The sequence below is a fragment of the Athene cunicularia genome (genome assembly GCF_003259725.1).
Source record: "Athene cunicularia isolate RWA chromosome 20 unlocalized genomic scaffold, athCun1 chr20_part1, whole genome shotgun sequence".
NCBI classification, from domain to species: Eukaryota; Metazoa; Chordata; class Aves; order Strigiformes; family Strigidae; genus Athene; species Athene cunicularia.
In genome coordinates, this window is record NW_020799125.1 from 9,718,096 (window position 1) to 9,738,291 (window position 20,196).

The 20,196-nt window shown below is 51.0% G+C and overlaps 1 protein-coding gene across 1 annotated transcript; it reads left to right on the plus strand.

The window, feature by feature from the left end:
* The first annotated feature begins 5,507 nt into the window (after positions 1-5,507).
* Positions 5,508-12,712, plus strand: RBPJL (recombination signal binding protein for immunoglobulin kappa J region like). Its single transcript, XM_026862337.1, has 11 exons — positions 5,508-5,563; positions 6,273-6,398; positions 8,033-8,103; positions 8,358-8,473; positions 9,325-9,499; positions 9,902-10,039; positions 10,604-10,713; positions 10,817-10,957; positions 11,299-11,454; positions 11,690-11,793; positions 12,215-12,712. Exons 1-11 carry the CDS (start codon positions 5,508-5,510, stop codon positions 12,486-12,488), a joined length of 1,467 nt encoding a protein of 488 aa, XP_026718138.1. The 3' UTR covers positions 12,489-12,712.
* The last annotated feature ends 7,484 nt before the right edge of the window (positions 12,713-20,196 follow it).

The window sequence follows — 20,196 nt, forward strand, 5'->3', positions numbered from 1 at the left end:
CTGTGCGGGGTCGGCACCCAGCGGGGCGCAGCGCCGGGACCCCCCGGCCCGGCCCAGCCCTGCCTCGGATTTTGATTTTGCTTTTTTCTATCTTTGTTCTTTTTTTTTTTTTCCCCCCTGTTTTCTTTAAAAAAAAATTTCCTTTTCTTTTTCTTTCATTTTTTATTTCTTTTTTCTTCATTTTTTTTTTTTCTTTCATCTTCTCCTGCTGTGGGAGTGCACCTGGGAGCCCCATAAACTCAGAACATCCTGAAAAAAAGGGGTTTCCAAGCTTAACATCCATTTGAGCTACAGTGCCCTGGGAGTTTAGGAAGCTCTGCAGGTAGCAGCTGCAGCGTGGGGAGGTGGGTTTGGACCAGGGAGCTGCATACCAGCCCTTTGAGGGCTGTAGAGTCTCAGGTTGAGCTCTCAGCAAGGTCCACTGATGTGCCCAACCGTAGGGGTGGAGATCATTGGCAGAGGCTTCTTAGACACCCTGGAATCGACCTTCCCAGCCCTCCACCTCTTCTCAGCTCTTAGATCAACCTAGTGGTGTAGGAACTACCTTTAGTGCTTTACAGGGCTGTGTTTTAGTGCTTTAACAGCACTTACTTTCCTCTTTGCACCAACATTAACAGCTACATGAGGAAGAGAGAGAGGAGACTACAGTAAAGCACCCACATTGTCTGAATTTTCTAGCCAATAAGCCAATCTAGCATTATCAAACTCGGGCATTTTGAGGGTGTTGGTCCTGCTGGGGCAGGCTCAGGGCAGCTGGGAACATGCCCGGGGTGACCACCCCGGCTGGCCCCCGGTCCCCCGCAGCGCTCACCGCCGCAGGGTTTTCACTCTTCCTGTTCTCGGCTGGTGTTTGCCATTGGTGTGGTCGATAAATCCCCCAAGCCCAGAAAAGGCTGAATTTCACTTGTGTATGCAGTGAGGAAAATATAGGATTTATAAATACCCATGCATATACAAGGGCTTGTGGGTTGGGTTGGTCTGGATTAAAGAAGGTATTGAAAAATGAGGGAAGCCAGAAACTGCAGGCTTCTCATTTCTGTGACTTCTAATGGCTTTTCCTTTTGCATAAACATTGCATTGACTCCATACCCAAGAGCACTGCAGGCATTTTCTCCCCTGCTCTGTACAAAATATAACCCAGACCTCTAAAATGGATATTTTTTATTAGGACGTTTGGTTTCCCCAAGCTGAGGAAAGAACAATTGCCCTCTGTGGCAGCAAGTCCCTAGAGGCTGCAGGGCAGCCGTCTCCTGAGCGGGGCAAACGGCAGCTCCTCCGTGGGGGTATAGCAGCAAATTAAAGCTTGCACTTGAGTTCAGTGTTGCTGTGCTTGAGGACACTGTTAGCATGAGTTAAAGCTCTTGTATAAAGAGTTGATTTGAAGACCCTGTTTCCAGACAGTAGCTGCCAGGATTGTATTTTGGTCTCCTGAGTTGGGTACTTTCATTCCCAGGAGACCAAAAAAAAATCAGAACCCTTCCTCTGCAAGCGGAGCTGTTGAATGCTGGTGAACTGGAAAGCAGCAGTGCAGCAGGCGGTTTGCTTCTCCCAGTGCCCATAAAGTGCTTTTTCTGCTTCTGCACTTACCCAAGGGTGCACACACAGGGCGTTGTGGGACTTCCTGGCCTGATCTGCCCTCGAGAGCAGGAGGTGATGTGGGGACCAGGGTACGTCTCACACCATGAGCGTGGCTGTCTCAGCAGGGATGTGTGACCCAGCGGCAGGGGCAGGCTGAGCTGAAAAAGCCCCTCAGTTCGGTTCTCCCTTGCTCATGACAGAGGCAGGAGCTGTGCCTGCGGCGGGCGGCCACCCAGGGCAGCAGCCCGAGCGGGATGTACCAGCAGGATGCACGGAGCTGCCGTGCTCTGCGGCAGAAGGCGGCCGGTGATGCCCAGCCCTGCCCAACCCACTGGGGCCAAAGAAGGAGAAAATGCATTTCCCGGCTGGAGACTGGACAAAGCACTGAGTGATGCTCCCATACTCACTGAAGGGAAGGCAAGTGCTAATTTTCAGCTGTGGTGTTGAACATTAACTCTCCCAAAATCAGCAACGTGACTACAAGGTCTGACCTTACCAAAGCCTCTCGGCGCCTGCCTGGATTCCCTGTGTGCCCACATAAAACGAGATGGTCCAGTTGTGTGGCTCCTGTGAAAAGCACACAGGACCCTCCTCCTTTTCTGCTTCATTTCCCATGGAAGAGGGCACAGCAACACAGCTGGGGCTTGCAAATACCCACCCTGGGTCTCTCCCACCTCCAACGCCAGGGCAGAGCCACCCCAGAGATGCACCTCAAAGTGTGCTCGCACCCTCTCCTGAGGCACATCCTGATCTAAAGCGAGGGGAGAGCCTTGGTGGTAAGCGATGCCAGGCTGAGCAGGGAGTGGGAAAGGCTGACAAAAATCAGTGTAGGAGAAAGGTGGTGGCTCCCCCCTTGCTCCCCCCCTGCTTCTACATAATGCCTAACTGTGTGCGAGAGCAGTTGAGTCCCAGCTGAGACCTCAGGCTCTGAAAAGGAGGCTTTTAGCGTGAGCTCTAAGAGCCCGGCCCGTGCGGTGCTGCTAACATGACACTGAACTAACACTGCACTACAATCAAAGCATTTTAATAATTTAATATAATAAATGTCAGAAGGAGTGAATAATTCCCTGTAACCCTGAGGAGGCTGTAGGTGCCAGAAGGAGCCAAGTGGGTATATTGAGCTGCTTTAGCAATAGCCCTTTGACTCTCTGAAGGTAAATTTAAACCAGATGATGGATGTTGGGTGGTCGCCTCTGTGGGCAGAATGGCGAGCACTGTTCAGAAGTGCGTCACTGAAACAATTTAGGCCCAAAATTTGGAAGGCAATGGCTGCAGAGAGTGGACAAAGAAAAGAAAAAAAAGTTCCTCCAGCTAGACATCAAATCTGAAGGACTATGGTCTGTTTACCTGCCTTTGGCATGCACATTCTCACTTTAAGCAGTAAACAACATGTGGATAATTATTCCAGAAGGCTCTTTAATAAGCTCCGGGCAGTACCCCGCGTGCCTCTGGTATTACGTACGGATGGCAGGGAGCAGTGATACCTGCACAAGCCTGGCCCTGCCCCGAGCCGGTGCCGCGGGAGGCTCCACGCAGCAGGCATTGCTGCTGGCCACGCTGTCAGCACACGTCTTAATCCACAGGTTTTGGCAATTTGACCTGAACACTCCCTGCTGCTGCTTGGCTGTGGTACCAGGCTGTTCCCTACTCTGCCAATGGGTTAATGCTCCCTCCAGCAGCTCCCAGCCCAGCACGGATGGGTGCTGGGGAACTGATCTGTGCTGGTGGGTGACACTAACAGGGATGGAGCATGTGTCCCCTCAGCTGAGACATGATCAAGGGCCCAAAGCTACACTCCTCATTTTGCACTGAGTGCTGAATGATGAGACTCACCAGGAAAAAATTCACACACCCAGCCTAGTTCTCCCCTGCTCTGTGCCCATTGTCTCTGAGGGCAAAATGCTACTGAGTGGAGCCAGCAGGGTTTAGACATTAGAGTAAAAGAATATCCAGGGTCAGGCCAACAGACACCCTTTTCCTTGATCTGTTTTCACATTTATCCTGATCACAATCAGTAGTTCTCTTTAAAAAAACCCAAAAACTTTTGCAGAGGGATTCCCAAATGATGCTTTTAGATGAAGGGAAAAATTGCAAAGGCAGATCAAAGCTAAAATCACACTATTGCTTGGCAGCAGAGGAGTGAGACAGCTGCAGATTGCCATTATGGAAAAAGATAAATAACTTTCTATGCAATCTTTTTGGCTGCACAAACATATAAACCACTCAGTAGATAGAGTGGCCGGAGTGAAGCTTTTCAGCAAGACTAGGCAACCCATCCCAGAGTGGTGGGGATACTGGTTGGTAAAGCTCAGCTTCAGCAAGCTGGAGCAGGCATCTCCCAGCCTTGCAATGGAGGGTCGGAGGGAACAGATCCAGCCTTGGCATGGGAGCTGTTACGGGCAATCTGAGGGTCTGTCTGGCAAAGGAGCTCCTTCTACCTTGCCGGCAGTGCTGGCTGGAGTGAGCTGTGGCAGAGCCCAGAGCCGTGTGCTGGCAGCAGCACTGGGGCTGGTGTGGGGAGAGGGGCTCGGTTACAGCGCCGGCTCTGCAGGCAGCATCGGGCTTGCCATGGCCATAAAACATTCATTTCCCAGACACAGAGCAGCAGCTAATGCTGTGAGTGACACTGGCACCAGCTGTAAATCTGATTTTGGCAGAGTTCTGTTGATTTATGCTTGCTGGTGATCTGCCTAACACATCTACGATAAAGAATTGAGAACAAGGAGGGCAGCAGATTGTATCACCCATCAAATAACTGAACAGAGCAGTGATGGGAAAATCTGTGGAGTGCAAAGCCTCAGGTGCCTGTGGGACTACCCAGAGGAGATGCTGGGTAAATATTTGCTTGTATGGGAGATGTGTTTGTCTTCCATATACAAACAGGAGAGCATCAGTTCTATCCACAACGTGGGAAAGCTGGAAATGAAGGGATATACATTTAAAGTGAAGTGTAACATGGATCCTAGAAACTATAAAGGGCACGGCCTTTTTAAAGTACACGTGTTGCACTGGGAAGAATGGAATTGGCAGGTGAACTCTTCTAAAAGGCCACTTGGGATGCCTGCTTGCTGCTTCTCTCCCTGGGAGCTTGCTCTGGCTACTGAGCCCAACAAGAGCTCACCATAGCCTGCCTGGGGGGGCTTGATTTACCTCTCTTCACGCATCTGATCATTTATGCCCTCAGTTATTCTCCATTTCTAGTCCATTTAAGAGGAAGAGAGACTGTTTTTAATGGGGATGCTTCACTGCATACCTCCTGCAAGATTTTCCCTGCATGGCCATGCCTGATGCCCCCATCCTCACTGCTTCTCCTCTGAGTGATCCCCTGGCACTGCCCGCAGTCCCTGGCATCTTTCTCCTGGTGGCTCAGCAATGTCTTTTGCAGCTGTGCCTGGGGCTTCACAGCCTTCTCTGGCCACTGCTGTTTCTCTCTGATGTGAGGCCACCACTGTGTGGAGATGTCATGAGTGACCCCCCCAGCAGCCTTGGGAGGGTCAAGAGCCAGAGCCTGAAGCCAGTTTTCACACAGCTTTCTCTCTTCTAAGGATGCTGGGTCTGCTTTGGGTCTGATGCTCATCCAGGTGGGACCAAAAACATCCCCTGGGCATGCAGAACAGAAACACAGAGCCATTGTCCAAATACCAGCAGACATGAACTTCCCTTCCGAGCAAGGCGAGTGAGCTCAGCACACAGAATAAGTGAGCTCAGGCTTAAGTCAAGACCTTTCCATAATCAGCCAGGATCCCCTTGGTTGGAGCAATTTCTTGAGTGTGCCCAGCCGCCACATCCCAAACATAGGCAGATGTGCCAAGGAGGGGGTCCCTTGGGTCCAAGAGGGTCCCCCCCTCTTCTCTGGTTTTCTCTTATCCAGCCAAAAGTATTCGGGGGTTTTAGGGGCTTTCTGTAGGGCAGGAGCTGGTGTTCTACAGATGGGTGGTCTCGCCTCCTCTGAAAGCAAGTCAGCAGTCTCCTCAGGAGACACCCCGTAACTCTCCCCCCTCTCATCCCCCAGTTCTCATGCACGTGTCCCAGGTGGCAGAGCAGGGCACCTCAGGCTTGGACCCACCTCACCTCTCTCTAGCCAGTTAACGCCCAACCTACTAAGTTATCAGAGTTAAATGCCGGGTGCATGAGAACTCCTTCCAGTTAATAGAGCAGAAAGAATCAGCAAAACCACCCACTTAGGTCTCAGAAAAAAATGCAGCTATTTTCACCTAACAGCCCTTGCAGAAGTTGACAAGCAGCTACTCCTTGCATGACAGCTCCCCAGCTGCACTCACAGCTCAGCAGCATTTTCTGACTCACCAAAAATCCAAGCAGCAAGAAGCACATCAGGTGGAAAAACAAATTAATAATCAATTAGAGCACTGCTACCATTGTGTTGGACTGGACGTCTTAGAAATGCATATTTCAGAGCTGTAAGCATAGGGCCCTGTGTGTGTTCAGTTGAAAACTGATGAAGCAGTTATTCGGTTATTCAAACTTTATATTTTTCAATGCCAGCCCTGGTGTTGCAGAAGCTGAGATGCTCTCTGAGCTCCAGTGCTTTCTGATGGGAAAGGCTTTCCACCTCTCCCACCCTGCCAGGCTGGACACGGAGGGAACCCCAGGATCCCTGCTTGGTGCAGGACTAGTAGGGCAAGGCGAGGAGCCCGGTTCTGGTGTTACAGTGCTGGGAGACCACTGTCTTGTAGATCCATCCCGTACCAAACCAACCTGCTTCGAGATGGCGTGCGGAGGTACCTGCAGCTGCCGGCAGACCAGACAGTACTGATCCTGCACGCCAAAGTCGCACAGAAGTCATATGGCAATGAAAAAAGGTAGGAGATCACTCCAGCTTCTCTGATAGCCACTTCCAAACCCAGCTACCTAAAGCTTGATTTCAGCCTTGCTAGATTGCTCTGATCTAAGCTGGTAAAGCAGATGATTTAACATATCCCTTCTCCATCCACTCATAACCTTTTTGCATCCAAACCCATTATTTAATCTTCATGAACTAACACAAGAAGGTTATTAACCCCACCTCCATCCATCCCAGTTAGATATTCCTAGTGGTTAGGTTCCTCCCATGAAGTACTGGAGAGCAAAGATGAAGTAAAAGAAAGGCAGATACTATTCAAATCTTACCCCTCAAGAATGAAATTAGAAAGACAAAGAAGAGGAAATGTGCAGTGTTTTAAGTGCTCTGGAAACATTGTCTTAAAATGTGAACAGCCACAGCAGGGACTGGGGTGTTTCCATCAATGCCCATGGTCTCCAAAAGCTGCTATTTTTGAAAATCCTTCCTGCCCTGCAAAAACACCTTGAGGTTCTGGCTTGCATCTCCAAAATTGCTACTCCTGGGCAGTGACGTCAGACTGTGGCACTGTAATATAATTAATCCTTGTGATATAAATAATCCTATTACTGAGTGCAGAGTAGCTATGAGGTAAGGAGCTCTACCTCTGAAGCGTAACCCACCCAGACCCCAACGACCCCAGGGGGCAGCTCTAGGCTGGGCTGGCTGTGCCCACAAAGTCCTCATCACATCCAGCCTCCTGCCAGGGGCTGCTGGTCCACAGGTGAAGGTTTTGCTTTGGGGCTGGGTCTCCCAGCCAGGAGGGAAGCCCTCGTATCACTGAGCCTTTGGGACAGCCTCTTTCTGCTCCAGAGGGATGAGTGTGAAAATGAGATGCTAGGTCTGGAGAGGGAGAAAACCAGCACAGAGCTCCCAGGTTAAAGTTTAAAAGTGTGGTGCCATTTTTCTTCATGGTGGGAGTCAGAGGCCCGTGCTGTGGATGACTTGTTTAAATAAACCTGTACATAGGGCTTTAGGGCTCTGAAATATCCAACCCCCTGCACTGGTGTTTTCTCTGCTTTACCCAGTATCAATAGAGGATGAATTTGCACCATTCACACAAGTGCAAAGACAGTGGAAACCCAAATAAAACACAGGAAAATAGGTTTCTAAAATGCTGGCTATAGATTTATTTGCGTTGGGCTCTGAATCTGGCTGTGAATGCAAACTCTGTTCCTGACCTGCTGAAACTCCCACATGGCAGGCAGGCAGAGGCAGGGGGCCCAATCCCCCCTTGGCTCAGGGCAGGGGGGGCCGAGGCACCCTGTCCTCCCCTCCTGGGGCCATCCCAGGGCCAGTGGGCTTGTGGCCACCAGCAGCCCCCACAGATGTGGCAGCCACTCGGGCTGGGGCTCTCTGTGGCTGGAGGCAGCTGGTGCAGGTCAGAGAGGCTGAGACAGCCGGTTCAGTAGAGCCCAGCTCCTCCAGCCAGCCCTGCCCACACCCCCCGGCCAGGGGTCCCCAGCCCCTCGCTGCAGCACCATGTCCCTCCCAGGTTGCTCCCATCACTGGTGAGCCCTGGCAAAGGTCTCTGCTGTCAGCACAGCCACTCCGTCATCCCCGAGAACCTCTTCTGGGTGCTGAGTGCAGTAAGAAAATGCCCTTTTGTTTCTGCAGGTTTTTCTGCCCCCCACCTTGTGTTTACCTGAGCGGGCCGGGATGGAAGTTAAAACAGGAACAGATAAAAGGTAAGCACTGGGCAGCATCCCTTTCTTCCTGTGCCACTGAGAGCTTCCCTTTCCCTCTGCCTCCATGAAGGGAAGAGTGACCCAGTTTATTTTATCTTTGCCCTCCAAACTCCTCTTTCCCTCTTGAGGCTGAGCCCTCTGTGGTCCAGACCTGGAGAAGGCTGGAGCCTGGGTCACCCACTGCACCAGGAGGAACCGAGCCCTCGCCTGTGTTTGCGCAGGGGCTGGAGGATGCTTCTCCCCATCTCTTCCAGCCAGGGACCTGGGAGAGGCAGATTTTCGGGTGTGTGGGTACATGGGGCTGGACAGCATGGGCAGCAGCCTGATGGAGACCCAGAAGCTCAGCTTTGAGGAGCAGCCGGATACAAAGGTAAAGCCCACTGCTCCCTGAGGCTGTGGGGACCCCACTTACGCAGGGGCCAGGCTGTCCCCAAAGTCATCCCACGTCCTGGGAGGTCACATCATCCTTGGAATGTCACAGTCCTTCCTTCCCAGCCATCGCTCCCTGTGGCACGTGCAGCAGCCTAAGCAGCCAGGCAGGCTCCCCTGCCTTGCAAAGAGCCCTGTTGTCTTTCTTTGGCACCATCTTTCCAGGTCGACAGCCCTGTGGCAGGCAAACTGCCAAAATCTGCACAGCTCCCTCAGCCCCGGTACCTTCTCCCGATGAACAGCATTGCCGCTTATCGCAAAATGAAAGCCTGCTCTTTCATTTGCAGATAAACAGCTGAAAAAAACCCATGATCAATCCCAAAGTTCAAGAGCTTCAGCAGAGCTCTGACATCTTTTGATAGGTGGAAAAAAAGAAGAAAATCATTATCTGGGGTCCCCAAAGAGCGCAGGGTCTGAGTCAGGCCAGAAACCTTACAAAAAGAGCCTTTGTCTGCAGTGCTCACATTGCTGCTAAGGCATGGTGTATCGGCCAGGACGGCAGGGAAACCATAAACCCAGGGTGATTTCTCATGTTATGTGGGATAAATCACACGTGAACATTCATTTCCATGAGGAATTCTCTGCCCCCAGTGTAAATAAAGCCTCTGCCGAACCCCAGCTCTTCATTCCACCTGTAATAACATCTCCGGTCGTTTCCCCCTTTAAATGAACCCGGGGCTCTTTGAAAGGGCACTATTATGTCCTTGCGGGGTGGTGAGGAGGGTAAGAAGGATGAGGAAGGCTGGTGGGGCTGGGCTGGAGCTGCCAGCAGCCCCTCTCTGCCCTTGGCAGGGCTTCGGCTGTGCCAAGGCGCTGTACATCTCGGACGTGGACAAGCGCAAGCATTTCCGCCTGGTCCTGAAGCTCTTCTTCAGCAATGGGCAGGAGATTGGCACCTTCCACAGCAAGCTGATCAAGGTCATCTCCAAGCCCTCGCAGAAGAAGCAGTCTCTGAAGAACACAGACCGTGCGTATGGGGATGGCTCTGTGGGTAGGAAGCCCAGGGTGGGATGCTGTCCGAGTGCTCACAGCTTGGCTCCAGAGTGGTCCAGGCTAGACCCAGGGCCCATGGGCACCCCCAAAAGAGGATGTGTCTGGGTATATTGATGTCTCATCTGTGAACAGTTCACCCACCACAGTGTGTAATGCCCTAGTGCCAGTGTGCTCCCCATACTGTGGGCTTCATCTGCCCCTTTGAAAAGCCCAGCTGGACTGGCACTTACCTGCAGAGAAAGGCAGCTGGTGGGTGCTGGTTCCTTCCAGCTGGTTACACCCATGAGCAGGACTTGTCCTCCCTTGGCTTGACAGAGCCATAGTTCAAGCCATACACAGACCTGGCAAGCACTAACCCCGCCACCTCTCCCTGCAGTCTGCATCTCCTCAGGCTCCAAAGTCTCCCTCTTCAACCGCCTGCGCTCCCAGACCATCAGCACCCGCTACCTCTCTGTTGAGGGGGGAGCCTTCATCGCCAGTGCCAGGCAGTGGGCAGCCTTCACCCTCCACCTGGGTAAGGAGCCTTGCAGGGCCGCTGGTGCCAGCCATGCCCAGGGATGCCTGCCTCCAGCCCTGACTCTCCTCTCCTGCAAAGCCAGTTCTTGGGAGCAAAACGGGTGGGAATTAACCTGGGGATGCAGGAACCTGGCTCAGGTCTCACCTCTGCCCAGTGTTCCTGGTGTGTCTCTGGAGCTGATGGCTGTTTCCCACTGGTTTTGAGGGTTGGCATCATGCTCTGAGGGCACACAAGCTGTGTCCAGGGCAGCAAAATCTGTACTGGTCTAAACATTCACAAATCCAAGCAAGTAACTTGCCTGGAAGAGGCCAGAGCCCAGCAGCATCCCTGCCCATGCTGCCTCCGGCAGTGTCGCTGTGAGGTACCACAGCCCAGTCCTGTTCTCCCGTGCTGGGCTCCCAGGGAGCAGTGGTCTCTCTGAGCAGCAAGCACCTGCAGAGCAGAGAAAGCAGTAAGAAAGCACCAGGAGCAGGGCCAGACCTGTGCATAGCAAGGCGACGCAGGTTGACCCGCTCCCCAGCTGCTCGGGCCGGTGACTCTGCCTTTCTCCTTCCCGGCAAGCTGACGAGCACTGCACCCGGAGCGAGTTCCCCCTACGGGAAGGATATATCCGCTACGGGTCCGTGGTCCAGCTCATCTGCACGGCCACTGGCATCACCCTGCCTCCCCTGGTAAGCCTCCATCCCATCCCTGTGGTGTCAGGCACATGGCCCTGGCTGCTCTGTGGCTCTGAGCGTTGGGTGCCATCCCTGGGCTGATGCTGCCCCCCTGCAGATCATCCGGAAGGTGATGAAGCAGTATGCTATGCTGGATGTGGACGAGCCCATCTCCCAGCTCCACAAATGTGCCTTCCAGTTCCAGGGCAGCGACCGCATGTACCTGTGTCTCTCCACAGAGAAAGTGATTCAGTTCCAGGTATGGCAGCGTGAGGAGGGGGTGGGGACCCCCGAGGCACTCCCCATCCTCTCTCCAGGCTCCTCTGTGTTGCTGCTGGCTGGGGAACATGTCACTGGGAGGGGTCTTACAGCAAAGGGTGTTTGCATCCAAATTAAGCTCAGAATCGCTGCAAAGCAGTCTGCTTCCAGCTTGCCTGTTTCAGTGGGGACACTGTCACTGAGGTCTTTGCAAAAGTGTCATGATTCCTGTTTCCCAGTGAGTGAAGCAGTCACTTGCTGGAACGGAGACACTGGGTGTCCTGGCCCCGGTCCCCTGCCATCCCCACTGCAGTGTGTTTGAGGCTGTGACTCTCTCTGCAGGCATCTCCCTGCCCAAAGGAAGCCAACCGAGAGCTGCTGAATGATGGCTCCTGCTGGACCATCATTGGCACCGAGACGGTGGAGTACACCTTCAGCGAGAGCCTGGCCTGTGTTCATGAGCCCGTCAGTCCTGTGCCACTCATCACTGCCCTGCAGGTAGGCACAGTGCTGGCCACGGGCCACCCCCACCACTCCATTACCTGCCTCTGTCATGGCTCCTGCTCCTAAGCCCTTGCACCCATGCCTGGTGTCTCCCAATTTTGGGATGCTGTGGGAATGCCCAGGTCTGGACTGCTGCAGTGGGGACAGGATGCGCAGGCAGAGCATCCATTGGGAGGAGTCTGGCTCATTCCACCACGTGATGCCCTGCCATGCCCTCTGCCCATCACAGCTCACGGGTGGCGGGGATGTGGCCATGCTGGAGGTGCAGGGGGAGTATTTCCATGCACACCTCAAGGTCTGGTTTGGAGACGTGGAAGCAGAGACAATGTACAGGTAACATGGCTGAGTGGACCGGGGAGCAGGCAGGGAACGGCAGCCAGGTTTGGGCTGAACTAGGCAGCTCTGGGAGGGATGTGGCTGCCAACCTTGGAGATGGGGGCACTTGCAGTGCCCTTTCTGTGGCACCAAGCACAAGCACTGCAAAGAGAGGCAGGGACGAGTCTGGCTGGTGCCTGCTTTCTGCCCTGACTGCAGGCTGGGGTTAGAGGTGGGTGGGGGACAATAGAGACCTCAGGGGGCTGCAAACAACCAAGCAACCCCAGCAAAGAGGAGTGAAACACTGGGCACAAGAGGGGAACCGGCTGGAGGCCTCACGCTGAGCTCCAGGCTGGAGGAGATGTGCTGACACTGCCAGCTGCTCCTGTGTGGAACCATCCTCAGCTAGTGAGTGTTTTCCTCTCTGCGCTGTTCCCAGGAGCCCCAAGTCCCTCGTGTGTGTTGTCCCCGACGTCGCTGCCTTCGGCAGCGACTGGAGGTGGCTGCGCTACCCCATCACAGTCCCACTCCTGCTGATCAGGGATGATGGCCTCATCTACTCCAGTTCATTCACGTTCACCTACACTCCGGAGCAGAGCTTCATCCCAGGGCAGCAGGTCCTCTCGGACATCCCCCAGGACTCGGACAAATTACTTGACAGCATCCATCAGGAGTTCACCAGGACCAACTTCCACCTCTTCATGCAGAGCTAGCAAGCTGGGTGGGCAGAGGCTTGTCCTCCCTGCCAGCCCCAGGGAAGGGGAGCAGCCCTGAGCTCTGCTGGGGTTCCCCATCCAGGGCTCAGGGTGGGTCTGACACAGGGTCCTCCCCACACAGTGAATGCCCGCCATGCTACTGTGATTTTCTGGCTCCTCTCTTCCTCATAGAAGCATCTGACTCTGCTGAGATTTTACATGAGAGTGTCAATAAATCAGGCTTGAAGGACTCTTTACTGATTCAATTGCTTCTTTACTAACCTTCACGATTTACCTCCCATGCTAGCGCAGAGCATCACAATTCCCTTGATGTCCTCAGTCCATATATTCAAAGGCAGGGAGGGACAGGGATGATGCATGAATGCAACCTTAAATGTTATTGATCTGCACCAGGAATCCTTGCATCGCTTCTGTGCTTTTCAGTAATGAGGAGCTGATTTCCAGCAGCCAAATACCTGGCACCAGATGTTTTGGTTTTTTTATTGGAGGCCCAAATGGGGTTATTTCAAAAGGAAAAGGGAAAAAGAGAGAAAAAAGCTTCAGCGTGAAACCCAGCCCCTTCCTATCTGGCTGTGCTGAGCTCCATTGCTTTACACACTTATACACACACAGAAATTGCAGTGTTGGCATCAGCTGGAAACTGCTGATCTAAATATGCCATAAAAAGAAGCCAGGTTTCTTGGAGCTGACCCGAGCGTTATGCAGAGTGGGTCTTACAGCTTTATTTAGTCTTCAGATCTCTGTGGCATCAAAAGGCCCACGGTGTACCTGGAAACCTGCTGGTTTGGCAGTCCTGGGCCAGGTTTTGAAACAACCCAGCTGCCAAACCCAGGGAGGTGTTTACCCCACACTGACCTGGGTGGCAGCAGGCAGGGGAGCAGGGGAAGCAGGGTGCCCCACCAACCACAGCACCCCAGGGCACCCCACACACAGGCATCCCCGGCTCATCACCTGGCTTACCCGCATGTTTCGTGCAATCCAGGACATTTTGGACTCCAGCACTGCACAGAGTGAGAGCCCCAGCATGCAGCCCATCCTCGGTCTTGCTGGGTGCATCCCCTGCCACTCTGCGGCTCCAGATGCTGAATTCAGGGCTGCAGGGGACCGATGGCCTCGCACCACCCAGCATGGCGATGCACAGTGGTGCCCAGTGTCTCGTCCTCCTCCCTCTGCAGCTTGTGCATGGCCCTGGCTCCCATAGGAGCACAAGAGCTGGGGTCTCCAGGGTCCCTAACTCCACCAGGAGATGCAGTTCCTTCTTCCCTAAAAGAAGAACCTCCCAGAGGGTGCAAAGCTGTTGGTAGTCATATCTGTGAGCATCTGGAGTGGGCTCAGGGAGTTTGAGCTCATTACAACAGCCAAGGCTGGTGGAGGAAAGGGCTGAAGGAGAGAGGAAGGGTAACCACGTGAAGATCTGCAGGGGGTTTCAAAAGGAAACAAGTCCCTTGAGCAAGAAGCAGATCCCAGTGCACTCATGAGGTGTTGGGAGCAGTGGTACGAGACCTTACTGCCTCCATTCCTGGCAAATCCTCAAGCATCTGATACAGGTGCTCGGGGCAGTGGGGGCTTCCCCTCTGTGGCAGCTGCTCAGGCCATCCCATGGGCCCATGCTGACCATCCCCTATGCTCACCTCCCCAGCAAATCGAACCTGGCCCTAACGTAACTCAGAATGAGAGGCAAGAAAATCCTTTAATCAACCTGAACAGAGGATCCCTCATATCACCCCCTGAAACAATTTCTCCTTCATGTCCTCAGGGAAGAGCTGGAGGGCAGTGAAAGGATGGGGCCAAGCCTTTCAGTTTCTGCCTGCATCCCATGTAGGAGAGTCTGGAGCCCACAGACTCCTCAACCCACTCCCCTTCCCTGGAGGCCAGGGCATAAGTTGCATTTTATGAATGGAAAGCACCCTCAGCTATATTTAGCAGCAGCTGGGTCCCGAAGGGCAGGAGAAGCACTGCTTGTTGACTTCAAGGGCTTGGAACAAGCCTGCCTTGTTATGTTTACAGCACAGCACTTTGCTGGAGAGGCCAAGAAAGCACCGAGTGGCTCATTCTTGAAGCCTGATGGATTAAGCAAACGGCCGCAGTAATTCAAGCCACATGGGGAAAGGGGAGAGGCGGCGACAGGCAGACTGGGGGGGCTTGAGGGGCTCCTGCCTCCCCTCAACTAGCAACGGGCTGCGTTTAGTCTGCTTTGCAGAGCAGGTCCCACAAAGGGAAAAGAGGAACTTTGCAGCTCCTTGAAAGGGCTCAAACAAATGAATTTCTGATAATCACTGATTAAGACTAAACTGTGATGCATGAAGGTTTTGCTTGTGTTTTCCTTCATCTGTTTCCCAAGGACTCCTTAACTGTTTCCCTAGGCCTCTTTGTCTGTTTAGGGAAGATTAAAACACTCCTTAGGCTCCCTATGTAAATCACTGATAGCAGAGACTCAAGACCTTCAGTGGACACTTGGGCAACTCCCAGAATGTGCAAACTCAGATAAAGGGGACTTGAACAAAAGGACACAGAGACCCTGTATTAAGGAGGATGATTTTGCTGATTTAAGACACCTGGACTTTGCTTCACAGCACATGCTCTGAAAAGGTCAACTAGTGGACACCATGAAGAAGACTGCTTACTTCTTCCCTCAACCACCAAAGACCCTCACCCTATTTTCACTACACATGCCCGGACTATGTAAATGACTTCTGGGAACTCATTATCGTAAGACATCCCTTTCTAGGAAATCTAATGACTAGGTATGATTTGTGTGTATGTAAACTGATGTCCCTTGCTAATTCTTGGGAGCCCTTGTGGTGGAGAATCCTCAGGGCACCCCCAGTGCTGCTAATCAAGAATACCTGCTTAAGAGTAAAATTTGGCTGTTGAGCCAATGTCTTTGTTTCAGCTGGCACCCCAGATGGGACCTCTCTGCTCAGCTGCAGCACCTATTGAGACTGGGACTCTCTTGGGTACTGTCGGGGCTTTCTTCAGAGAGAATCCTCTCCTCAGTCAGATAGCTACAGAGACAGACAAGGAACATCAATCAAAAGGTAGTCTATAAAATTTCTTTTGGAAAAGTAACTGTTCGGAGGTATTTGTTGTACAGGAGTTTAACAGTTACTGAAATCTGGTTTTGGTTTTGGAACCAGTTCATTTGGTAACTGCCTGTAAGTCATTACTGTTTAGACAAAGGGTTAGCATATGCAGGACTGATAGCATCTTAATATGCATACATTTGGTAAGTTTGTAATTTGAGTGCCTCTGTTAATCTCCTCCACATCTGCAGAGTGCATAGATGTTTGGTAAAACAAGTGTTTGTTTTTGGTAACTTTATATGCTATATACCTCTGTTTGCCTGAAAAGTGAAACATGTTGTTTGTGTAAGAAACAGTTTAAAATTTTAAAGTTTAACAGCTTTTGACTTGCTTTGCATCCTGAATTTTCATGATTCTGTGTGTGAGACGTACAAATAACTATGAAGCGAGTGCAGAGTCTGGATCCTTGGTTCTGTTATACCACGAGGGACACAACTGGACAAGGACAAAGCAATAGGTAGATAACTGTTGTGATCTTGAATGGAAGTGAGAACCCGAGTGGTGTCTGCTACACCCAGAAAATTATTGCAAACCTTTGTATGTTTTAGAATGTCTGTGGTGTGAGTGAAAGCTGTGGGTCAGGTTTGGGCAGGATAGTCACTGCCCTACGTGTCAGGTCTGGACTTCCTGGGAAAACTGAGACCGCTGTTCATACATGGTAAAGGTGGTTTGTGGCTGGAAGAATGTAAATTAGATATGGGAGGCAAAGTGGAGGAATTGTAAAGAAAAGTCCCTTGGGATGCATTTTGAAGCATTGGAAGGATATAGGAGCGTCTACAGGTGGCGTAACTAATAGAAAGACTTTGATAAAGTATGGTAATCAGTGGTGGCCATAGTGTAAGAGGATGGGGAAAAATGGTACAGGAATGGTACTTTAAAATATGACACTTTTCTGCAATTGATGTTGTTCCTAAGATGAGAGGAAAACTGGGATGAGGTGCTGTATGCAGATGTTTTTCACTTTAAGAACTCATCCTGAGTGGCAGGAGAGTGTGATATTAATTCAGCCCCTCAGGATCCTCTTGTATTGGCATTGGAGAAAGAACAGAAAAAGAACCAGGGCAGGTTGAAACGCTGTTGTTCAGCTTGTAGTATTGGAGAGAGATGCCTGAAAATAAAAGATCGCGAGGAAAAGGCAGAAGAAAGAATTGAGGATTATGTGTCCCCACCCCTTGAAATACTAGAGGGATTCCCCAGAGAGGGGGAAGAACACAGAAGAGGGGCAGTGGGGAGCAGCACTTCAGTCACTGCCCGGACTTGTAGTAAAACAGGTCCAGTGCCAGATCCAATTATACAGGCACCGCTCAGACAAGCGATGGGACCGGGAGGAATAACCTGTATTAAAGTCCCGTTTAATATGAGCGAGTTGGACGCTTGAGAAGTGGTGAGAAACTACCGGGATGACCCACTAGGGGTCGCAAAAAGATTTGCATTAATAGTTAAAAACCAGGACCCCCCACTGGAAAGATACAGGCTTAATGCTAGATGCTGTGACAGAAACAGAGAAACTACTGGTTTTGGAAACAGCTCGTACTCATGTACAGGCACAAATGACCTTTAATGTCTTGACTGGGGTAGCTGATCAATATGTTCCCCTGGCCAACTCGAATTGGGATCCAAATGATAGCATCGACTATCAAATGCTGAAACGATACCAGGATTGGGTAAAATTTGGATTTGAAAATGCAACCCCTAAAGCCATAAATTGGTCGGAGTTATACGCTGTGAAACAAGGTCAAACTGAAACCCCTAAAGAGTTTTTAGATCAGCTGAGAGCTGCAATGCACAAATATACCACTTTAGTCCCCTCATCTGATGTGGGGCAGCAGCAACTGGTATCACTGTTCCTGAGACAACCGTCTGAGGATATTAGAGAGAAGCTTCAAAAACTTAAAAGAACCTGAAATAGATTTAGAAAAGCTGATTGAGGAAGCTTGGAGAGTGCACAGAAATCGGGATAATAATGACAGGAAGAAATTGGGAAGGACAATAGCCAGGGCCTCTGTTTCCACTCTAAATCAGCATCATAAAGGCAGCCCCACAGAAAGGGGGAGTAGAGGTAGAATGCAAGGTCGTGGAAGAGGGGGATTCAGTTTGGAGATCGGATGGAGTTGAAAAGCAATCAGTGTGCTTATTGTAGAGAGAGCGGGCACTGGAAGAAGGAATGCCCCAAGTTGGAACAAAGTTGTGCAGGGTTTGGGATGGTGGCAGAATTGAAGTGATGGGGACCTGGGGAATCCACACTAGTGGATCCAGTGGTTAAAGTAAAGCTAGGGAGCAGGGATAAGGAAGTTTAATTTTTTGTAGATATTGAAGCCACTTACACTGTTTTGAACCAACATTTAATACCTATGGACAGAGATTTTGTAACTGTGATTGGAGCACCTGGCCAAAGTGAAAAGGCTTTCTTTATGCAACCTATAAAGTATAAATTAGAAAAACAAATAGGTATACATAAGTTTATTTATTTGCTCAGATCCCCTAAACCATTAATGGAGAGAGACCTGTTAGAACAACTAGGAGCAAAGATTGGTTTTGGTGCTGAAGGAATTGAGTTTAGAATAAAGGAAGACCAATTAACCAAAATTTTGTCTTTGTTACAGACTGAAAAGGAGAGAAAAATACTGACAGAAATTTTGGAGTGTGGGCTTCTGGAATACCAGGTAAGGCTAAGAATGCCAAATTAACAGACATCAAATTAAAACCAGGAGGTGCTCCAGTGAGGATTAAACAGTATCCTTTGCGTGCAGAAGATCAGACAGGGGTAAAAGAAATTCTTGATAAATTTTTGCAATTTAGACTGTTAATTGAATGTGAATCAGAGTATAATACCCCTATCTTACCTGTAAAGAAATCTGATGGCAAGAGCTATAGATTAGTTCAGGATTTAAGAGCAATAAACAAAATTGTACAAGACCTATATCCTGTGGTAGCAAATCCCTATACTTTGTTAACTAAATTGAAAGGAGACCAAGTAGAGTTTACCGTATTGCATCTAAAGAATGCCTTTTTCTGCCTAACCTTAGCAACAGAAAGCCAAAAGTAATTTGCTTTTGAAGGGGAAAACTGTGACACAGGGAGAAAAACCCAGTTAACCTGGACAGTGTTACCACAAGGTTTTAAAAATAGCCTCACTATCTTTGGGAATCAATTGGCCCAGGAACTTGAAACCTAGACCCCTCCCTCACCAGAAGGAACTTTACTACAGTATGTAGAAACCTTTTAATAGCTACAAGGACAAAGGAAGATTGTATACAATGGACTGTCAGTTTGTTTAATTTTCTGGGACTTAGTGGATATCAAGTCTCTCAACAGAAAGCTCAATCGGTCCAGCAGCAAGTGACCTACGTCAAATGCTCCACGTCGTGGCAGAGGAGCTGGTAGCATCGGCAGAGCTATTTATTTGCATAATCACTGATTAACACAAATGTCTCAGACAGGCACCAGCCATCCAGTTGTACGTTCTCACTCTCTTGTGAGTCGGCAGCGCCTGTCTCCGCCAGATCCTACAATAACCCAGCATGTGTTGGGGAAACATGCACAGACCATCCCGCTGGCTCCGGTGAGCTGGGCTGCCTGCTCGGAGGTGGGCTGCCTGGTGGGGACTATCTGGCAGCTCTTTCCTGTGCTTCTGAATTGTATGTGGAGCTTTTCCCCATTCCTAAAGCAGCCAGAAATGTGAGAAATGTGGGTATAAAATGAAGCATGAAAATACCTTCACATCACTCCAAGAGTTGAGGATTAAGAAAGGCATCAAATGCTTTAGGGATGCTCAGGATAAGTTACGCTGTGGCACTGCATGAGCATCCCCAGGCGATGGCTCCAAGGCAGCAGGGATCCCCTGCTCCCTCCCGGTCAGGGTGCTGCTGGGGCTGCCCTGCTCCCATCAAGGAGCCACTTCAAATCCTAGAGGTGAACGTACCTTCAAAAACATCAATAGGCAAAGAAAATTCTGGCTTTCCCACCATGAAACAATATCCTAGAGGAACAAGAAATCTGGTCTTGGTCTGTGTCCCATTCTGCCTGGGCTGTGCTGCACTGTCCTGGCCGTTTGGAAGAAGAGTTGCTGCCATCTAGTGAGCCCAGCCACCAGCACCTTGCCTGCTGAGCACTGCCACACTCATCACACTGCCTGTGCCCATGCTGCCCCCCGGGAGCTGCACTGGGTGCTGGGGACCACCTGGGCATCTCTGGCCATCCCCGGGGGACATTTTCTGCCCGACTCAGACAGTTTGGCTGTTTTCTTTAAACAGCTATTGCACTGCATTTTGCCCCAAACCACAAAGCAGTTTTTCTGATGGGTTGGTTGAGAGTTTTTTGGAGAGCAGGGGGCAGCTGTGGCACACAGTGGTGCAGGGAATGTCTCTCCCTGCTCAGCCAGCCCAAATCCAGTCTGAGGACACCATTCTTGGTAGCAAGGTGGCCAGCAGGCTGGCTTGCTTGTAGGGGAATTTACAGCCAGACCTGCAGAAAGGCCAGTAGAATTCCTGTTAAAGGGGGTTTGGCACCCCCTGAGGATGAGGAGGGGACAGAGAGGGGGAGCTGGCCAGGGGGCTGCAAGGAACGGGACTGTTCTGTACAAGCAAGGTGTCTGCCTTGGCAAGGGCAGCCCAGGGCAGGTC